Source organism: Danio rerio, chromosome 17, assembly GCF_049306965.1.
Source record: "Danio rerio strain Tuebingen ecotype United States chromosome 17, GRCz12tu, whole genome shotgun sequence".
In the NCBI taxonomy this organism is placed as follows: domain Eukaryota; kingdom Metazoa; phylum Chordata; class Actinopteri; order Cypriniformes; family Danionidae; genus Danio; species Danio rerio.
The window spans coordinates 35,045,387-35,064,473 of NC_133192.1; the positions used below are offsets into that span (position 1 = coordinate 35,045,387).

At 36.5% G+C, this 19,087-nt stretch overlaps 2 protein-coding genes across 2 annotated transcripts in view; one reads left to right on the top strand and one right to left on the bottom strand.

Annotated features, from left to right (window-relative positions):
• The window catches only part of LOC137488123 (uncharacterized), a 590,350-nt gene that overhangs the window by 10,698 nt on the left and 560,565 nt on the right, over nucleotides 1-19,087 (bottom strand). The window lies entirely within an intron of this gene.
• xdh (xanthine dehydrogenase) overlaps nucleotides 1,110-19,087 on the top strand; it is a 33,657-nt gene continuing 15,679 nt past the window's right edge. The window contains exons 1-19 of the mRNA XM_683891.9: nucleotides 1,110-1,237; nucleotides 1,351-1,408; nucleotides 2,403-2,499; nucleotides 5,452-5,560; nucleotides 5,756-5,882; nucleotides 5,997-6,058; nucleotides 6,861-6,932; nucleotides 7,299-7,394; nucleotides 7,485-7,626; nucleotides 8,391-8,483; nucleotides 9,459-9,610; nucleotides 9,786-9,879; nucleotides 10,383-10,492; nucleotides 10,819-11,003; nucleotides 11,096-11,270; nucleotides 11,404-11,493; nucleotides 11,589-11,758; nucleotides 13,186-13,312; nucleotides 16,192-16,314. Of these exons, the coding sequence (XP_688983.3) occupies nucleotides 1,157-1,237; nucleotides 1,351-1,408; nucleotides 2,403-2,499; nucleotides 5,452-5,560; nucleotides 5,756-5,882; nucleotides 5,997-6,058; nucleotides 6,861-6,932; nucleotides 7,299-7,394; nucleotides 7,485-7,626; nucleotides 8,391-8,483; nucleotides 9,459-9,610; nucleotides 9,786-9,879; nucleotides 10,383-10,492; nucleotides 10,819-11,003; nucleotides 11,096-11,270; nucleotides 11,404-11,493; nucleotides 11,589-11,758; nucleotides 13,186-13,312; nucleotides 16,192-16,314 (2,163 nt within the window). The 5' untranslated portion in view covers nucleotides 1,110-1,156. The remainder of the gene's footprint in view (nucleotides 1,238-1,350; nucleotides 1,409-2,402; nucleotides 2,500-5,451; nucleotides 5,561-5,755; nucleotides 5,883-5,996; nucleotides 6,059-6,860; nucleotides 6,933-7,298; nucleotides 7,395-7,484; nucleotides 7,627-8,390; nucleotides 8,484-9,458; nucleotides 9,611-9,785; nucleotides 9,880-10,382; nucleotides 10,493-10,818; nucleotides 11,004-11,095; nucleotides 11,271-11,403; nucleotides 11,494-11,588; nucleotides 11,759-13,185; nucleotides 13,313-16,191; nucleotides 16,315-19,087) is intronic.

Consider the following 19,087-nt stretch of genomic DNA (forward strand, 5'->3'; position numbering starts at 1 on the left):
TTCAAGACCGATAAAAATAAAGAAAAAAAGTATTTTCACTTAGATTTTACCGTGTACATAGATTTTTGAAGCATAACTTTATAAACGGAAGTCATTTATTGAAGTTCATTAAAGCGGAAGTTCAACCCATAATTTATAATGCAGTCATCATGTGCAGAGAAATGTTTTTCATGGCATATTTAACAAGGTACTGGAAATATTCCTCAGATTTTGGTCCATATTAACATGATAGCATCACACTGCTGCAGATTTGTCACCTGCACATTCATGATGTGAATCTCCCGTTCCACCACATCCCAAAGGTGCTCTATTAGATTGAAATCTGGTGACTTTTGAGGCCATTTGAGTACAGTGAACTCATTGTCATGTTCAAGAAACCAGTCTGAGATGATTCGTGCCTTTTGACATGGCGCGTTATCCTGCTGCATGTGGCCATCAGAAGATGGGTACACTGGAAATTTTCTTTTTTCGGACCATTCTCTGTAAACCCTGGAGAGGGTAGTGTGTGAAAATCCCAGTAGATCACTAGTTTCTGAAATACTCCAGCCCACTAAAGTCACTTAAATCACTTTTCTTCACCATTCTGATGCTCGGTTTTAACTGCAGATCGTCTTGACCATGTCTACATGCCTAAATGGATTGGTCAGTAAAACAAATAGGGATTTTTTTTTTTTTTTTTTTGTGACAATACATGACCATTGTATTCTGGTATTTTTAAATGGAATGTTTAAATAAGACCAAAATATTTTTTGCCCAAAGCCAAAGCTGTTCACACAAGAAAAACTGCTTTATTGACAGAAAAAACAGCATGTAGGCTACAATACTTTCTTTAAATGACATAATATTGTACAGCGCTTATAAAACATTTTGTTAAAAACGTATTTTTTTCTGTAACTCCAGTTCTAAAGTCCAGTGCTCAAGTGTCTATTCTTCAAAACAATTTCAACGCAATCAATTTTCCTGTCTACTCGTAAGCATGAATCAAAGGTTTTGTGTACTAACCATCGCTAAAGTCATTCTCCACACAGCAGCTCTTCCAGCGTGAGTTGATAAGAATCGGGTCACGTGACGCAGTGGCTCTCATAGTTCGTCCGTTCACTGTCGTCGGCGCTTTATCTCATCTCACCGATCAACCGGCGAACAGCGGGAATTAAACATGTCCATCAGCGAGGATAAGATTAAAAACAAACTTCAGTCTCCAGGGGATGACCTTGTCTTCTTCGTTAATGGAAAAAAGGTAAGGGGGGATTGAATAAGCATATTACATATCTCCAAGTGTTTCATAAATTCTTCCATTTTTTTATTAAAGTTTTTATAGTTCAGAGTCTTTTCGTAATTCATTTTGTGCAGATCACTGAGAAGAATGCAGACCCTGAAATAACACTCTTGACTTATCTTAGAAGAAGCTGTATCCTTTTGATATTTTGTTCAGTGTCTGAATGCCTTTTTATTCATTCTGCAATGTTGTAGGCTAATGTGAAACCATAACACTAGCTTTTATGAGACACTGGTATTCCTGTTTCTGCAATATTGTGGTTGATAGTTTGCTGTTTTCTGGGTCTCCTGGGTTTCTTGATGTTTGCTAGAGTGTCACTGTACATATTAATATTATATTTGAATGATTATTATCTAATAGTTTAGTCAGCACTTTTATTTTGCTGTTACGTCTGCTGTTTTTCTGTGTGACTGGCCTTTATTTAATATTTTCTCTTCAATTAAAAATTTGTCTAAGCATGTAAAAGATTTACCTTTGAAATAAATGTGAGATAAATTAATGTTTGTGATCAACTGATTATTGATTGGTTTAATAATCTGTATGGAAAGTCAGGGAATCATTTTACTATTTTTTTAAAGTCAGATATTTATAATAATTTAGATTATTTCTGGAATCTGACATTGAGTATTTCCTTTTATTGTCTTCAATTCAATATGGGGAAAAAAGTCAAATATATTGTTATTATTTTTACATACAGCAACAACAACAACATTTATTTAAGTACAAGATGAATTTGTCCAGGTAGGTTGAGCTGGTACACGAGTAAACGGTCATGTAAAATATACACCTGTCCTTAATCATTATTGGTAATATATTTTGTTTGCCTCTTTAGCCCAAACAAATCCTTTTTTTTTTAGTCATGTCTGGTATAAAAAAAAATCTTTGCTTATCAGTTTGCACTTTTTACAGCATGTTTAGTGATGACTAATCTGTGTTGACTTCATCAATCATTTACACAACTTTCTAATGTCAAACAACAGAGATTTGTTGTTTCAAATGTGGTGTTTTCAATCACAGAGACTGCCGCCTGCTATGTTTCTTATTGGTGCTGGTTTGGTATAATCATTACGTTCTTTTTCCCCATGACTTTATTCCAAGCTTTTTTCCTTAATGTTGTCACCTGCAGTGGGTCTGACAGGAACCAAACTGGGATGTGCTGAAGGAGGTTGTGGAGCCTGCACTGTAATGGTCTCCAAATATCATCCAAATCAAAACCGGATTATGTATCTTTTTACATTTTCAGCTTTTCAAAACTGTTTTTGGTTGCCCAAAGAAACTTTTAGTGTAAAGGTTTTCAGTGAACCATTTTTCAAAAAGTATAAAGAACTTTGAGTATAAACAACCTTTTAATATTAAAGAACCATTAGTGTTATGAAAAGTTTCCATGGATGTTAAAGGCTCTTCATGCAACCATGTAAAGGATCTTTATTTTTAAGTATGTAAAGTGCACTGCTGTCCTTAAAGCATAGAACAGGTTTATGATAACTTCCCCCGATCTTCCCCGATCACTCAGCTTAGATGGCCGGTCAAGCTCTAGAAAGAGTCCTGTTGGTTCCAGACATCTCCCACTTACGGATGATGGAGGCCACTGTGCTCATTGGAGCTTTTAGAGCAGCAGAAATTTTTCTTTAACCTACCCCAGCCTTGTGCCTTGAGACAATTCTGTCTTGGAGGTCTACATAAAATTCCTTTGTCTTCATGCTTAGTTTGTGCTTTGACATGCAGTGTCAACCCTTACATAGACAGGTGTATGCCTTTTCAAATCATGTCCAATCAGCTGAATTTACCACAGGTGAACTCCAATTAAGCTGCTGAAATATTTCAAAAATGATCAGTGGAAACAGAATGTACCTGAGTTCAATTTAGAGCTTCACGCCAAAGGCTGTCAATACTCACTTATTCTTCAGGTTTTCTATTTTTAATAAATCTGCAACAATTTCAAAAAATATGTTTTCACATTGTCATTATGGGGCATTGAGTGTAGAATTTTAAGGAAATAAAGGAATTAAATCTATTTTGGAATAAGGCTTTAACATAAAAAATGAGGAAAAAGTGAAGCGCTGTGAATACTTTCCGAATACATTATTAAGTCCTGCACTGTCTTGATTTCTTCATTGTAAATCTTTATGCTGCATCTTCCATTCTCGGAGGTCGTCGTCACCTTCGTTTTATTGATGTTCAGGTGCAACCCTCTCACCTTCTTCTTGCACTTTCAGGAGGAGTCGCTCCAGATTTTCTCTGCTTTTGGCCAGTAGGGTGGTGTCGTCGGCATATCTAAGATTATTGATGTTCCTGCTGCCAAATTATACTCTGCTTTGAATGTCTTCTGGTAGTGCTTTTCATAAGACTGCACACAGGGTTAAGAGTGGTGGCGATAGAATTGCTTTAAATACTCAACATAAATGTAACAGTTTTGTATAAATGGATTCAGATATCCAATCATATTTTTGTATACAAATATATTTAGCAGAATAATATTTTTTAACCAAACAAGTTTACATTTTTCATGACAGATGCACACATGCTTGAGAAACGATGAATTGAGTAAGAAATGTATGGCAATATATGGTATGCATGAAAAATGGTGTCATTACATTAAAACTTTTCATGGTTTAATACTTATACAGATAAACATTTCATAAGTGTTTTATTTTCATGAAGCTAAAAGGCATGTTTGACTCTAATTTAAAGTGTTAAAGAGTTTAGTTGAGATGTTTAAAGGGGTGGTCCACTACAATTTCATATTTTAAACTTTAGTTGATGTGTAATGTAGCTGTGTAAACATAAACAATCCCTGAATGTAATACGCTCAAAGTTCAATGTAAAGGGAGACATTGGCTTTTACAAAGTTAGCATAGCAAAGCCTACAGCGAACAAAGTTTGGGACTACAAAAAATACATTCGGGCTAATAAACGCTTCAGGTTACGCACATTCACCATGCGCATACACCCTGCGCAACAAAGGGGCATGGCTAGAGGCGCTGTAATGTAGCAGAGAAAGCTAAAATGCCGTCCAATCGCTGTTGTTTCCACAAAGCTTCTTCTGTTTATGTATTTGGGCTTCCAAATGACACGACACGAAGAGAGAAGTGCTTACAGTTTCATTTTCATTATGTTCCAGAGAATTATAAAAGTATATAGCTCTAGCATTTGACAAAGGACAGCTTCTAGAATCTCTCCCAGTTCACTGCTGGATTTGGCTAAAAACTCCTCAAAGAAGGAGCAGCTCCAGCCATAATAGAAGAAGCTGCAGATTGTGAGGCACAACCTGTAAGTGTTTTTATTTGTAAAAATGTATCTATTACATGCACAGTTTCTAGCAGTAATGGTATGTTGTAGTAAGGATGTAAGATTTAAACAATGGGAAATGCTGTTCGGCACTGTTAACAATTTAGCTACAAATTCATATTTATCCGTCAAACCGCTGTAAACACCCACAATCTTTAACACTACAGTGTCTCTCTATGTGGATGCTTTCCCTGTGTTCTTCATCTCAAATATCAAACTCGCAAAAGATATGTGAATGTTTCGTATTACTTACACATGCTTAGTCCGAAAATATGTGAAAGACAACAAGTCAGGTTTTGTTTCAGAGAACAGGGATGAGGTTCAGCTGTGTCCTCTATCCTTTTCTGTCTGATTCAGGCACAAACTGATACCACTAACAGCTACTCTGACTGACAGTGTTTACACAGCACAAAAGCGTGTGCTTGTAGGGGCTTGGCACTTTTCATGGTTATATGGAGCCAATCTGCAAATAACAGAACATCATGTTAGCTGACCAATCAGAGCCTCTTGAGGGCTGGCCTTTGGAGGAACTAGGAAACATGATAGTCGTTTTCATCTTAGCAGTGTAGCAGTATATAATCAAAGTAAGATATGAAAAAAGAATGTGATTTTCTACATGTCAAACTTGAGCACACATTGCTTTACATCCTATAAACACAACCTAGCCTTAAAAATACACTCTGGACCACCCCTTTAAGCAATATTAAGCTAAGTAATAACTTTTTTTATTTTAATAATTTTAATTTTAATTATGTAATTAGTAATTAATAACCTTTTTGTTGTAATTTACTAAACATTGGCTGTTAGCAGCTCAAATATAATTAATACAGGATTCTAAAATGTTGACAAGAATTGCATTTATTTATATCCTTGATTCTCTCTTGAAGTCACTATGCCATTAATGCCTGTCTGGCTCCTCTGTGCTCTTTGCATCACTGTGCGGTAACAACCGTGGAGGGCATCGGCAGCGTGGCAAGCAAACTCCATCCCGTACAGGTCACAGTTTAATCTTGTTCTCCCAGAATTGCAGATAATGATGAAAAAAAAAAAAACGTGTTACGCTACATATGATTAAAGCATATGCACTTGCTTGCTCCATTCATAGTTTTCATCTGCATGCATCACACGATATGTCGGTGTCCTGCTTATTTGTGGTGTAGTAATTCTAACAACAATAATCGTTTTATCCAGGAGCGAATTGCAAAGGCTCACGGCTCACAGTGTGGGTTCTGTACTCCAGGAATTGTGATGTCTATGTACGCTCTTTTAAGAAACAACCCACAACCCACCATGCATGACATTCAGGAGGCTTTTCAAGGTGATTTTCAACTACTGTAGTCAAATTATACCTTTTATTTCTTTCTTAAATAATTATTTATTATAATTTTAGTACATTTTATTAATTATTTGTTATCCAATTGGTTACACACAGGAAACTTATGCCGCTGTACTGGTTACAGACCTATTCTAGAAGGCTACAGGACATTCACAAAGGTGAGATAAACCGTGAGAAGGCTTTTTTCCAGTTAATAACTGAATTGAATTTCACAAAAGTGATTTAAAAAATAAAAAGTACATTAAATGAAAGTCTGCTTTAATGTTTCAATAATGTTCTGCCCCTATTCAGCAGCATAACAGAGATATTTAAGTAAAAATGGAACAAAATACAACTTCTGGACAGTATTTTTCCAAAAATATGGTACTTTTCATGACTAAAGCTTACTGACAAATTGGTGACATGTATGGGTAACATGAAAAATGTTGAGGTTTGAATGAAAGTATTAAGAAAAAGTGTAAAGATCAGATTAAAATATTTCACAATTACTTATTTACTTTATATACTTTATCAGTATGTGTGTGTGTGTGTGTGTGTGTGTGTGTGTGTGTGTGTGTGTGTGTGTTTGTATGTATATATATTTATATATATATATGATTTATGTATTAGTATATATGATTTATGTTCTAAATATGCCAGACAATGATTTTTGGCATATAAACTATTTCCACACTGAAGAAAGTTTTTTTTAAAAAGTATCTTCTGTAAATCAAGGTAAAATGTTTGATAATTTTTAAATTGCCTCATTAAAATCATTAATCATTAAAAATGATTAAATGTTCAGGAAAAATACACTTAATAAATCTTTTTGATAGATTATTATTGATTATATTTAAGAAAATCATTCCTGCTAAACAACAATGAGCATTTTATAACATTACCTGTATTATTTTTTTAATTCAATACTTTTAGTTTTACTTTTAGCTTCTTTTATTAAATATCTGCCTCTTTTTATTTCAGGATGGGGGATGTTGTGGTGGGAAAAGTCAGACTAATGGCTGCTGTATGACTAATGGAAACACACAAGAGCATGTTAGTATGAGGAGAACATACATGCAAATACTAGGCTTGATTTTCTCAAACCAAGTACAAACACATTTTTGTCCTGAACTCGTCCATTCACAATAAACCTGCACCATCCTCGGGTAGGAAATCAATGACATGGCAGCCATTGCATATTTGTAGGAAACCAGTCACATGCTTAAAGCAACACTCATGAGCGTGTGAGGTCAAATCTACAGTAAAACCATGAAACGAACAGTAGAAACTTCTGGATCACTGTTTTGCAATCACATTACTTAATGTCATCTAAGGATATTTCATCTTCAATAAATAAATATTTTATTGAGACATCTAGATTTTAGTTCTTCAAAAATAACTTTTTCTTTCTATTTTTAGGAAAATTCAGCACATCCAGTTCAGCACTTGTATGACCAATCAGAGTTTATGCCACTGGACCCGACACAAGAGATTATTTTTCCACCTGAGCTTGTGGTGCGTATAAGAAGTTTAATTTTCATATTGGACTATCATAGTAAACACATCTATATTTGTATCTTTTACATCTATATTTGTTCTCTGCAGAGTCTGAGTAAACAGACCCAAAGAGAGATGAGGTTCGTTGGGGAGCGAGTGCTTTGGATTCAACCCTGCTCCCTCAAGGAGCTTCTGGAGCTGAAGGCCACATATCCAAATGCCAAACTAGTCGTTGGGAACACAGAAGTTGGTGAGGCCCACTTACATTGGAATTACATTTGAACTTAGCCTCATTTTCCATGTCTCCTAGAGTTGAACAGTTGATTTTTACCATTTGTTAATCTATTCAGCCAAGCTCTGGATCTGGCAGGAGCACTTTTAGCTTAGCTTAGCATAAACTATTGAATCTGATTAGACCATTAGCATCTCACTTAAAACATTTTTTAAATAATTTTCCTATTTAAAGCTTGACTCTTCTGTTTTGATACATTGTGTACTAAGACAGACAGAAAATGAAAGTTGCTATTTTCTAGGTCAATATTTCTTAGAACTTTACTCTCATTCTGGTGTAATAAACAAGATACTTTGCTGTTGTATAATGGTTGAGCACTAGGGACTATTTTTAAGTGCATGTTAGGGCAGCAAAAATGCTGGATTTGGTAAACTTTGGGGATATTGGCAGAATTAGTGGGCCACCTGGGTACTTTTTGCCTACAGTTATATACTGTTATAACAAGTTATATAGTATTAGGGAAAAGGTTATTTAGATGCAGCTAAGGTATTAACTCATGATGATTTGTCAGCAAATCTTTCATAACAATGTGTTCCAGGGCCTAATGTCAATTTCAAGACTCCTATCTTTGATCTAACCACAACATTCAACTGCAACGCAATACAATACACAATTTATAAAGAAAGTTCACAAACAATTCACTCAAAACATGTACTTCTTTAGTTTTTGCAGCGCTCAGTGGTTTCAAAGCAGATTGTAATTGTTTTGAGTCTGTTTTCTAGGCATTGAGATGAAATTCAAAAACCTTCTTTATCCTGTGATTCTGGCACCAGCTTACATTCCAGAACTGAATATCATCCAACACACTCAGGATGGTAAGTGAGCCACCAACCTTGAGGGATGTTATTTGATCATTTAAAGCACATATTTTTTAACAATACAGTAACATAAAGTATATCATGAAGGGCATCCAGACTGGTTCCTGGAGGAGCACAATGGTTTAAGCTTGTACCCAGTGCTTAATTTGTAAATTGTGAGGTCCCGGAACAGATTAGGGTAAAGGATCCGGCAAGTAACCAGTGGTGGGAGAGGTGTCGCGGACAGGGGGAGAGGGGGGCGGGGTGTGTCGCGGAAGAAATTACAGATCAGGGTGGGTAGGGGTGAGGCGGGCGTGGGGTGTTGTGTTTGAGGTATAATAAGGTGCCATATCTGATTTCAGAGGTTGTTGTTCTGGCACAAATTAACCGACCCTGCTTCCACCTAAATTAGACATGTAAACCAGGGATGTCAAACTCAGTTCCTGGAGGGCCGTAGCTCTGCACAGTTTTGTTCCAACCCTGCTTCAACACACCTACCTGCAAGTTTCAAACAAACCTGAAGGACTCAATTAGTTTGATCAGGTGTGTTTAATTAGGGTTGGAACTAAACTGTGCAGAGCTGCGACTCTTCAGCAACTGAGTTTGACGCATGTCACCTAAACCATCTAGTCCATGGGTGGGCAAACTCGGTCCTGGAGTGCCGGTGTCCTGCACAGTTTAGCTACATCTCTAATCAAACACAACTGAACATGCTAATCAGCGTCTTCGAGATCACTAGAAATCTATAAACAGGCGTGTTTGATTAGAGTTGGAGCTAAAGTGTGTAGGACACCGGCCCTCCAGGACCGAGTTTGCCCACCCCTGATCTAGTCAGAATCTTACTAGACCTAACTTCCAGGCAAGGTTGTTGAAATTAAACAGCATAGGATATTGGACCTCCAGGAGAAGGATCTGACACCTATGGTCTAGTCTTTCGATGGCATTCACTATTTAGTGCGATTAATATTTACTATTTAATCTTCTCTATCTCAGGTATTGAGGTTGGCGCATCAGTGACGTTGACTGTGCTGGGGGATGTCCTGCAGTCAGCTGTGAAGAAGTTGCCCGCTTATCAAACTGAGGTTTTTAAGGCTGTTCTAGAGCAGCTGCGCTGGTTTGCAGGACAGCAGATCCGAAATGTTGCAGTATGTTGTTCCTGTAAACAAAAAGTGACACAAAGAGCTTTATATAATTGAATAGACTTGAAAATTACTGCCAGTTAATAACATAACAGTTAATAACATCCACAGAAAATATAAGTTATTATAAATATATTTACACATTATACATTTCAGCTATTTAATGTATTCTTGCTTTCAGGCTGTTGGTGGAAATATTATGACGGCAAGTCCCATTTCAGACCTCAACCCTGTGTTTATGGCAGCTGGCTGCAAGCTAACAGTGATGTCCAAAGGTACAGAACCCTGTTTTTATTTAGCTCAAGGATCAAAGGTTGTAGCAATGCACAGTGTAATACAGAATACAGAGCCAGTTTATGTGGAAAATCTCTAGAATTATCTGATTCCGTACTGTGCACTGATTTTACGAATAGTGCTGTTGTAGTCTGAATGTTATGATGGTTATTGCTAATAGGTTTAAAACAAATTAGCAACGCTAACTATACAGTTAGAAGTTCCCCGGTGTTTTTTAGCCAAATGGATGATTATGTTACATAGGGTAAGGGTTAAGGATACTGAAAGCTGTGGTAAACAGGACTTTCACAGCACATATTAGCCTAGTAGCATATACTGTAGGGTGTTGACCCAAAGTGTTTTGTTGATACTCCAGGTTTCCATGGGATTTTTTTTTTTTTTTTTTGTTTTCTTGTTCTGTAGATGTTACGATAGCAGAGAGCCATTTTATATCAATTAAACCTCTATTGTATATTCTATACAAATATATGTTTGATGTTTAAAGGGGAGAAACGAGTTCTTGAAATGGATGACAAGTTCTTCACTGGTTATCGTAAGACTGCTTTGAAGCCAGAGGAGATTCTTTTGTCCATTGAGATTCCATACACAAAAAAGGTCTGTATATCCATTTAAAACACATTTTGTAGTTGAACTTATCCCAGATAATAACTTTGTCATCCAAAGCCATATGATGTTCTGTCATGTGTTGAATAAAAGGATCTATAAAAATCGATTGATTACACACATCCATATAATGAAACTTAATATCAGTCTGGGTTGTCAATGCCATAGTCATAGCTAATTGTGTGAGAGAGCAAAATATTAATTAGTACTTCATCTCATGAGTGTCTCTGTGTACCACTGAACAACATCATTCTGGATGGAAACAGCATGGTTATTAAATATTACTTTTCATTCAGTCTGATCAATTGGTTTTTTAGGGCCAGTACTTCTCAGCCTTCAAGCAATCCCCTCGCAAAGAGGATGATATCTCTATTGTCACGTGTGGGATGAATGTATATTTCAAGGAGCAATCCAATACAGTACAGAGTATCCGAATAAGCTATGGAGGAATGGCCCCTGTCACTGTTCTTGCTACGGCCACATGCAACAAGTTGCTTAACAGGTAAATGATGATGTCCAGCTTTCTCATTTTCATGTTTGACTGATGAGCTGAAGGAATGGATCAGCTTCACAAAAATCTTTATTTGAGTGCAGGCAATGGAATGAAGATCTTCTTGAGGAAGCCTGCAGCTCATTGGCTGAGGAGATGAGTCTATCTCCCTCAGCTCCGGGTGGGATGGTGACATACAGGCGCACATTGACTATCAGCCTCTTCTACAAATTCTTCCTCACTGTCCAGCACAAACTGGCTGTGAGCCTGCAGATGGAGGTTTTTAATTCTGATTACACGTTCAAGATTTTTTAAAAAGTGTACACTCTTCCAAGATAGAAAACATCGGTTCTACTCCTAATTACTTAACTGTCAATGACTATTTGTCATTTTTATATATATATATTTAAAGGGTGTTACCGTTGAAGACATCCAACCTGAGTTTTCCACTGCTACTGAACTCTTCCAAGTGGACACACCATCCAGTGTACAGCTTTATCAGGTTAACATAATTGCACATGCAGCAGTTATTATTTAATTAGCAATTATCAATTAATGGTATGTGTTGACAAATTGCTTAACTTTGTTTGTTTGTAGGAAGTTCCTCCAGGTCAAAATGAGGATGATGTTGTGGGGCACCCTATCATACACCTCTCTGCTCTTAAACAGGCCACAGGAGAAGCGGTATACTGTGACGACATGCCTTGCTATGAAAATGAGCTTCATTTGGCTTTAGTCACCAGCACTAAAGCTCATGCCCTCATAAAGTTAGTTGAAAAGGATTCATGTCATATTTTTGAATAATTAGTATTGAGTAGTTTACAGGAAATAAAATTCTGTCATTATAAATGCACCTTTAATTTGGTCTAATCCAGTATGAAATATTGTGTACTTTTGGACATAAACTTTGGGAAACCAAATGTGTGTTTTAGTTTCCCATTAATTGCCAAATTATAGAGATGTGGTCAAGACCAGTTCTTCCTAGACCCAGAAAAAGACTAGAGTCCCTATGACCTAGACCAAGACTACAGCCCATAAAATATAGACAAAAAGTAGAACCCCTAAAATCACACCAAGACTGCACTCTTCTAAGATTGAGTCCAAGACCAGAGACACTAAGGTCCACACAAATCCCACAAGAGACCCTAAGACCCAGAATACCCCTTAATACAGAAACCAAAACAAGAGACCCTAAGACCTAGATCATACTTTCAAAACCTAGACTAAAGCCAGACTCCCTAAGACCCAGACTACACACCTCAAGAAGACCCAGTTCAGAATAAGAAACCCTAAGACCCAGACCAAAGCTAGAGCCTTTAAGACCAAGTCTAAGACAAGACCTTAAGGCTAATACTAAGGTTAGTTCACTCTAAGAACCACACCAAGACTAGAATCTCCTAGGGAAACCCAAACTCAGACCACACCCCTAAAAATCCTTACCAAAACAAGAGACTCAAAGACCCAGACCACACCTCTCAAGACCCAGACCAAAAGAAGAAACCCAGACCACACTTCTTAATACCCAGAACAAATAGAAGAGAACCTAAGACCCAGAATACCCATAAAGATCCACACCAAGACCAGAAACCCTAAGACCCAGAACAACACTAGAAACTCTAAGACCATGTCTGGATCCTCTAAGACTCAGGCTAAATCTAGAATCAAAAAGACCAAGAATTGAGCTCCTAAGACCCAGACCAAGACTACTACACTTAAGACTCAGAATACCCCTCAAAGCCCAGACCAAAATAATAGACCCTAAGACCCAAACAACACCATTCAAGAACAAGACCAAGACAAAAGTCCTTAAGACTCAGATAAAGATAATAGACCCTACAACTCAGACCAAGACAAGGTTCCCTCAAGCCCAAACCAAGATTAGAGCCTAAAGTCTCAGACCAAGAATTTGCTTTAACTTGGTTAATTGGTTACCTGCATTCTTCAAAATATCTTCATTTGTGTTTAACTGAAGAAAAAAGCTAATTCAGTCTTGAAAAGGGTAACTAAACTAAACGGAATTTACTTTTCTAGGTTAACTATGATATACTAGGATTTAACACATCCACATTGATTATGTTAAGTTATTTTTATTACTTGTGTCATAAAAAGGTTCAGTGAAACTAGATGTTGTGATCTAAGACAATGATTATCCATGATTAAGGCTTAACTATGTGTGCATGTTTTATCTTTCTAGATCCATTGACACCTCCAGTGCGATGTCAGTTCCTGGAGTGGTTGCATTTATTTCTGCCAAAGACATCCCTGGAAGTAATATGACTGGACCTGTTGTCTATGATGAGACAGTTTTTGCAGATGATAAGGTGATTTAGTTTAGTGATTGTTCTAATAATAATAAAAATAAAAAAATCATTATATTTATATAGAGCTTTTCTAGACAAAAGTTTATAAAAGCGGTTCACACTTTGGGGGGAATCTCCTCATCCACCACTAGTGTGCAGCATCCACCTGGATGATGCCTTGGCAGCCTTATTGTGCCAGACCACACACCAGCTGATTGGTGAAGAGGATACAGAGTGATGAAGCCAATTATGATATGGGAATGGTTAGGAGGCCATGATAGACAGAGGCCAGTGGGCAAATTTGGCCAACCTCTACTCTCTTTTAAACGACATCCTTTTTATTATTTTTAACAACCACAGAGAGTCAGGACGATTTAACATTTCATCTGAAAGAGCGCTCACTGAGCAGTATAGAGTCCACTTCACTATACTGGGGCGTTAGGACCCACACAGAACGCAGGTTGAGCACCCCCTGCTGGCCTCACTAACAGCACTTACGGCAGCAACCCAGCTTTCCAATGTGGTCTCGCATCCAGGTACTGACCGGGTTTAGTGCTTAGCTTTAGTGGACGACCATGTGAGAGTTGCAGAGAGCTGGCTGCCGGTGTGTATATACAGGAATATACATATGGCAATAGGCATAGAGTATTGTGCTACAAGGAACAAAATGGCATAATCAGTACAAAGTTAGGGGAAAGAAAAAATAGAAATAAATATCCAGTAGGACATTATATAATTCCACACCTCAAAATATCACAAACAGATGTTTATACTGTGTAGATATGGTGTCCATCTGCAGATTGTGGAGTGACTTAGGACATGTTAGAAGGTCCAGAGGAATATTAATAACCTTTAATAATCGAACACTGTTTTATTTATAGAATAGGTTCTTTTGGCAGTAAAAGTTAACAAAACAAAGCAAGTGTTGTTTATGCTTGTTACTAATAAGTTTGCAAAGAAAACCCAGGTGAAGGGACAGAGAGTCCATATCAAAGGACAGATCCAAGAGGTAGTTTATTTGAGTCACAATTCTGCATCAGTTGGTCTGGATCACATGACAATCCCACACACAATGAATGTAATTTTCTATATTTGACTTTAAGGCAGAGAGGTGAGTAAGGTGAGTAATTATATTTGTGTCTTAAATGAGGTGTAATGTGTATATTACAGCAGTGATCCTCAACCTTTTTTTCACCGGGGACCGGTCAAGGCTCGACAATTTTTCAACATCAACCATTTTCTCAGAGGAAGATAAACTGACAAAACATTGCTGTTACTCTGATACAAGTTTTATTTATGGAAAAAAAATAGGTTTGGGTGTTCATTGTGTATGAGATAATTAGTTTTACCAAAATACAAGCCAAAGCAGATCGGTCTATTCTTGTCACGTGACACGCTCGAGTCGCGGGATCCATTCAACTAGGTGCGTCTGGTCTAAAAGGCATCCATTGGAAACAAAAATTTTGTGCGGACTCTAGAAAAGACATAATATGCGTTATTTGGGATCTCCATCAGTTTATCTTCTTGCACAGCTATGGTGGATTCACCTGAATGGATGACAACTGGGTTACAGAGTCCTTCATTGGGCCTTTCCCCTTAGCAAAGAAATTTTCCTAAGACGTCTGTTTCTTGCTCATTTTGCTGCTTGTGGGTTACATTTGGGCACTTTTTTTTTCAAAAAAAAGATTTAAAATAAAAAAGATCATTCAGACTCAGATAATAAATAAAACAGAAATAATTAATGATTTCTTGTGCGGCCCGGTACCAATTGATCCACAGATTAGTACCGGTCCATGGCCCAGTGGTTGAAGACCACTGTTCTACAGTATGTAGGATCCTGAACAATACTAGCCCTCTAACAGACTGAAAGGTTGTTGGCTAGAGACCAAACCATCTCCCATTCTTCTTCTAAAATATCCACTTCAAGCTCTCTTTTCCAAATTGATCTGAGGTGTGAAGTACAGAACGTGTTATAATAGCACAGGGCCTTCTAGAAAGAAGAAATCAACTTTTGTTTAGCAGGATTTAAAATAGTTTTCTCAATTTACAAAATGTTGCCTTGGTTTTGAGGCTATAGTTTTAAAGACAGTCTGATCCAAATTGTTTACAGATATTAAGCTGTTGTTGACACTTAGCTACAGAATAACTATAGTCAACAGAATGTCAAAAGAGGACAGTATAAGGATTTCCCATAAGAGACATCTTGCATAGGCAGCTATTTAACTGATTATGACAGCATGTGCCTTTTTGCATAGACGTCTGTTGTTAGTTATGATGCAGTGGATCAGGCGTGAGGCCACCGTAGCGCAATGGCTTTTACATTTTGTTCACAAAACAGAGTGTATCATTTGGAAGTTTTACCAAATGACGCAATGCAGTTGAGACAGACGTTTATTAGTTCCTGTGCAAAATTTCTCACATGTGTCTCACCTGACTGCATTCTGGGCTATTCTATGATCAGGCATTTTTTGAATGGCATAATCATTTATTGATCCTTTGACGTGTACCTTAATGGTGGAACATCTCTGATGTGGCAAAGTTAAATGTAATCTTAATCTACATTATACAATATTACTCATTTGCGGCAGAGACCTATATTGCATATTGTTTCCTGAGGAAGCCTCTTTAAAATTATTATTATTTTTTTTATTTTAAAAAATAAAGTTATTGTCATAGTTAAACAGACACTGGAAAAAAATGGCATCTAATATTTTGGAAGCAACAAATATTGTGTATTGTATTATGTTGTATAACTTTACTTTTGAAAAACACATGCCTTGATAAATATGAGAATATATGTAAACAATATTAACAAAATTTCCCAATCTTTAGATTAGTAGTGTATGTTTGATATGGCTCACATGCATATAATGTGTCCTCAATCTGATCTTTCATACTAGGTCACATGCGTTGGACATATAGTGGGGGCCATTGTGGCAGACACTCAGGCTCATGCGCAGAGAGCAGCCAAAGTGGTGAAGATCAGCTATGAGGAACTGAAGCCTGTCATTGTGACCATTCAGGTCTGTACAGTATTTACTTCCAGGGCTTGACATTACCACTCGCCAAATGCGGGTAGATTTCAGTTGTGGCTGTTAGACAGCTGCTCCCGCTAGCCACTTTGGCAGGTTGAATATTTTTAAATTCTAGTTTTCTTAAAAGTCATGTGCATTAAAAACTAATTGCAATGCTACACCACGAAAGCTCAATGTCACCTTTGCTTGAGTTCAGTTATTTAATCTTGCGTGGGAGACACTGCTGAATTGGTAAATACCATCGTGCATTCCTCATTACTCACGCTGTGTGCCAATTATTTGGTTTTTATTTATGCATTAGCATTGGCTTTGTGTGTAATCTACTCATGCAAATACTTAATTTATGCTTTTGGTGTGAACCCAGCATAAGACCAGTAGAGAAGGAAGGAATCTGATTATGAAAGATGGTTATGATATTTATAATATATCTGTCTTTCATTCACTCATAAAATGTTAATTAGATTTTTATGAATTGTAATGAATTATCCAAACATGTTTTTTTTTTTTGTATTTTACTGCAGAGATTATTCTACTCCACAGCACTATATTTACTGCTTTTGTAATAACTATTTTAATAAATTTTTATTTTTAACAAATAGTTTATAGTTAAATAAATAAACAAATATATATATATATATATATATATATATATATATATATATATATATATATATATATATATATATCATTCATTCATTTTCTTGTCGGCTTAGTCCCATATATATATATATATATATATATATATATATATATATATATATATATATATATATATATATATATATATATATATATATATATATATATATATATATATATAAAATATAGCATCTTTCCCGTTTACACTTTTAATTGTGTATTGATTACAAATTCCTTTATTTATATATGGTATGACCGGTAGTGTATGTATTTGCCAAGACTATAGAATACACAAAACATGTAACCCATTAAGTTCTGAATGGAAAAAACAGTCTATGCCATAGACTCTATGGGGAAAAAGTGTAACGGCCAATATGGTGAACGAAGCCCCGCCTTCTAATACAGGAGCCAATAATTGATTGCTATACATTGACAATTCTCTAGGGAGGGGCTCAGACTGAACATGAGTTTAACTAGATTCTGTGTGATTCGATTATTTAGAAATGAAACTACAGAGATAGTTATTGTTAAATATTCCTAATATGAAATTTAATCATAAGCTTGGCAAGCAATTTTAGAGAGTTTGACGATTCCTGATTGAAACTGAATGCTCGAGCCTACTGCCTAAAAGGCATTTTATAGATGGCTGCCAAGTGAAATGACTTACCTGAAAGGGACTTTAGTATTTGTCAACATTTAAACTGGATCAAAAAAGATCTGTATCAAAGATGTCCTAAGAAAAGAACGAGTGTTTAGGTTATAAGTCAAATTTTATGAAATGTTTTGATCCACTTCAAATGCTGCCTGCTGTATACCAGCTGTGTATACCATATTATGCATATTATAATGTGGGTGGTCACAGGAGTTTTAAATGACCTAGATCAAGTTAAATTACTTAAAATTAAGTCATTTTGCATGCCAACATCAATTTTAAGCATATTAAATGTATTTTCCTAACAACATAATTGTGGCTAGTGAAAATGCAGAGTGGCTAGTAACTTTGAAATCTACTAGCTAAAGTGGCTGGTAAGCAAAAAAGTTAATGTCAAGCCCTGTTTACTTCACACGCTCAAAAATGACATTTTTGCTGTTTGTTCAAACTGCTTTTTTAAAATGAGCTGAAATAACACAATTTTTGAGGGCTTTTTGTGACAACTTCATTATTTTATGTTCAATCCACTTAAATGTACACTTTAATTAAGCTAACTTAAATCCTTCATTCTTTCCCAACACAAATCGATTGTACGGAACCCAGGATTCTGCTTTTGGCAGACACTTTTATCCAGGGCCGGAGTGGGACTCCTTTTCAGCCCTGGAGTCTCAAGCCTCAGACTGGCCCACCTCAGTTCACGACTGACTATATTAAAATAAGGTCATTTCCAAATCAGTTTCTAATTACATTATCACGTCTTTTTTTTTTTTTGAGAAAACAGCTGCTTTAGAACTTCAAATGTTCAACAACCCTAACAGTATCATATGTCTTAACAATAAATATAAAAAAAATAAATTACTCAGACGAGGAACGAACCCGGGTCAGCGACGTCGCAATCTAACGTGCTAACCACTGGACCACAACAGAAATACATTGAGTAATGACTCATCTGAATCATATCATCATTAACCTGCAGGCTGCATCTTGCTCACAAAGCTGCGAGAAAATAGATAAAAAGAGCAGAGCTGCGGTAAAATAATGAATAAAAAGGCTGTGGTCAAGTAAATAAATAAATAAATTTAAAAAGTGTGACTGCTGAGAGCAACAGATTCTGGATCTAGGGACACCGGCCCTCGCGGCCAAAAAACAGACCGGCCCACCGGGAATTCTCCCGGTCCTCCCGATTAGCCAATCCGGGCCTGCTTTTATCCGAAGCATGTATCCAATAAATTAACATGGATATTCTTAAGACTAAAATAGGACTCAAAACCACTGATCTACGTTATTTGAATGAGAAAAATAATGGTCACATGCTCTGACCTTTCACCCTTGCTTAGTGGTTTTTCTGCTTTCATTATTGCATAACCAGATTTTTCAAGGTTTTCAGGGAAATGGCTTATAGTTCACAAATACATAACACATGGAGAGATAAGCTTGTCTGCTTTGCTAACTGTTTGCGTTCACTCTTTC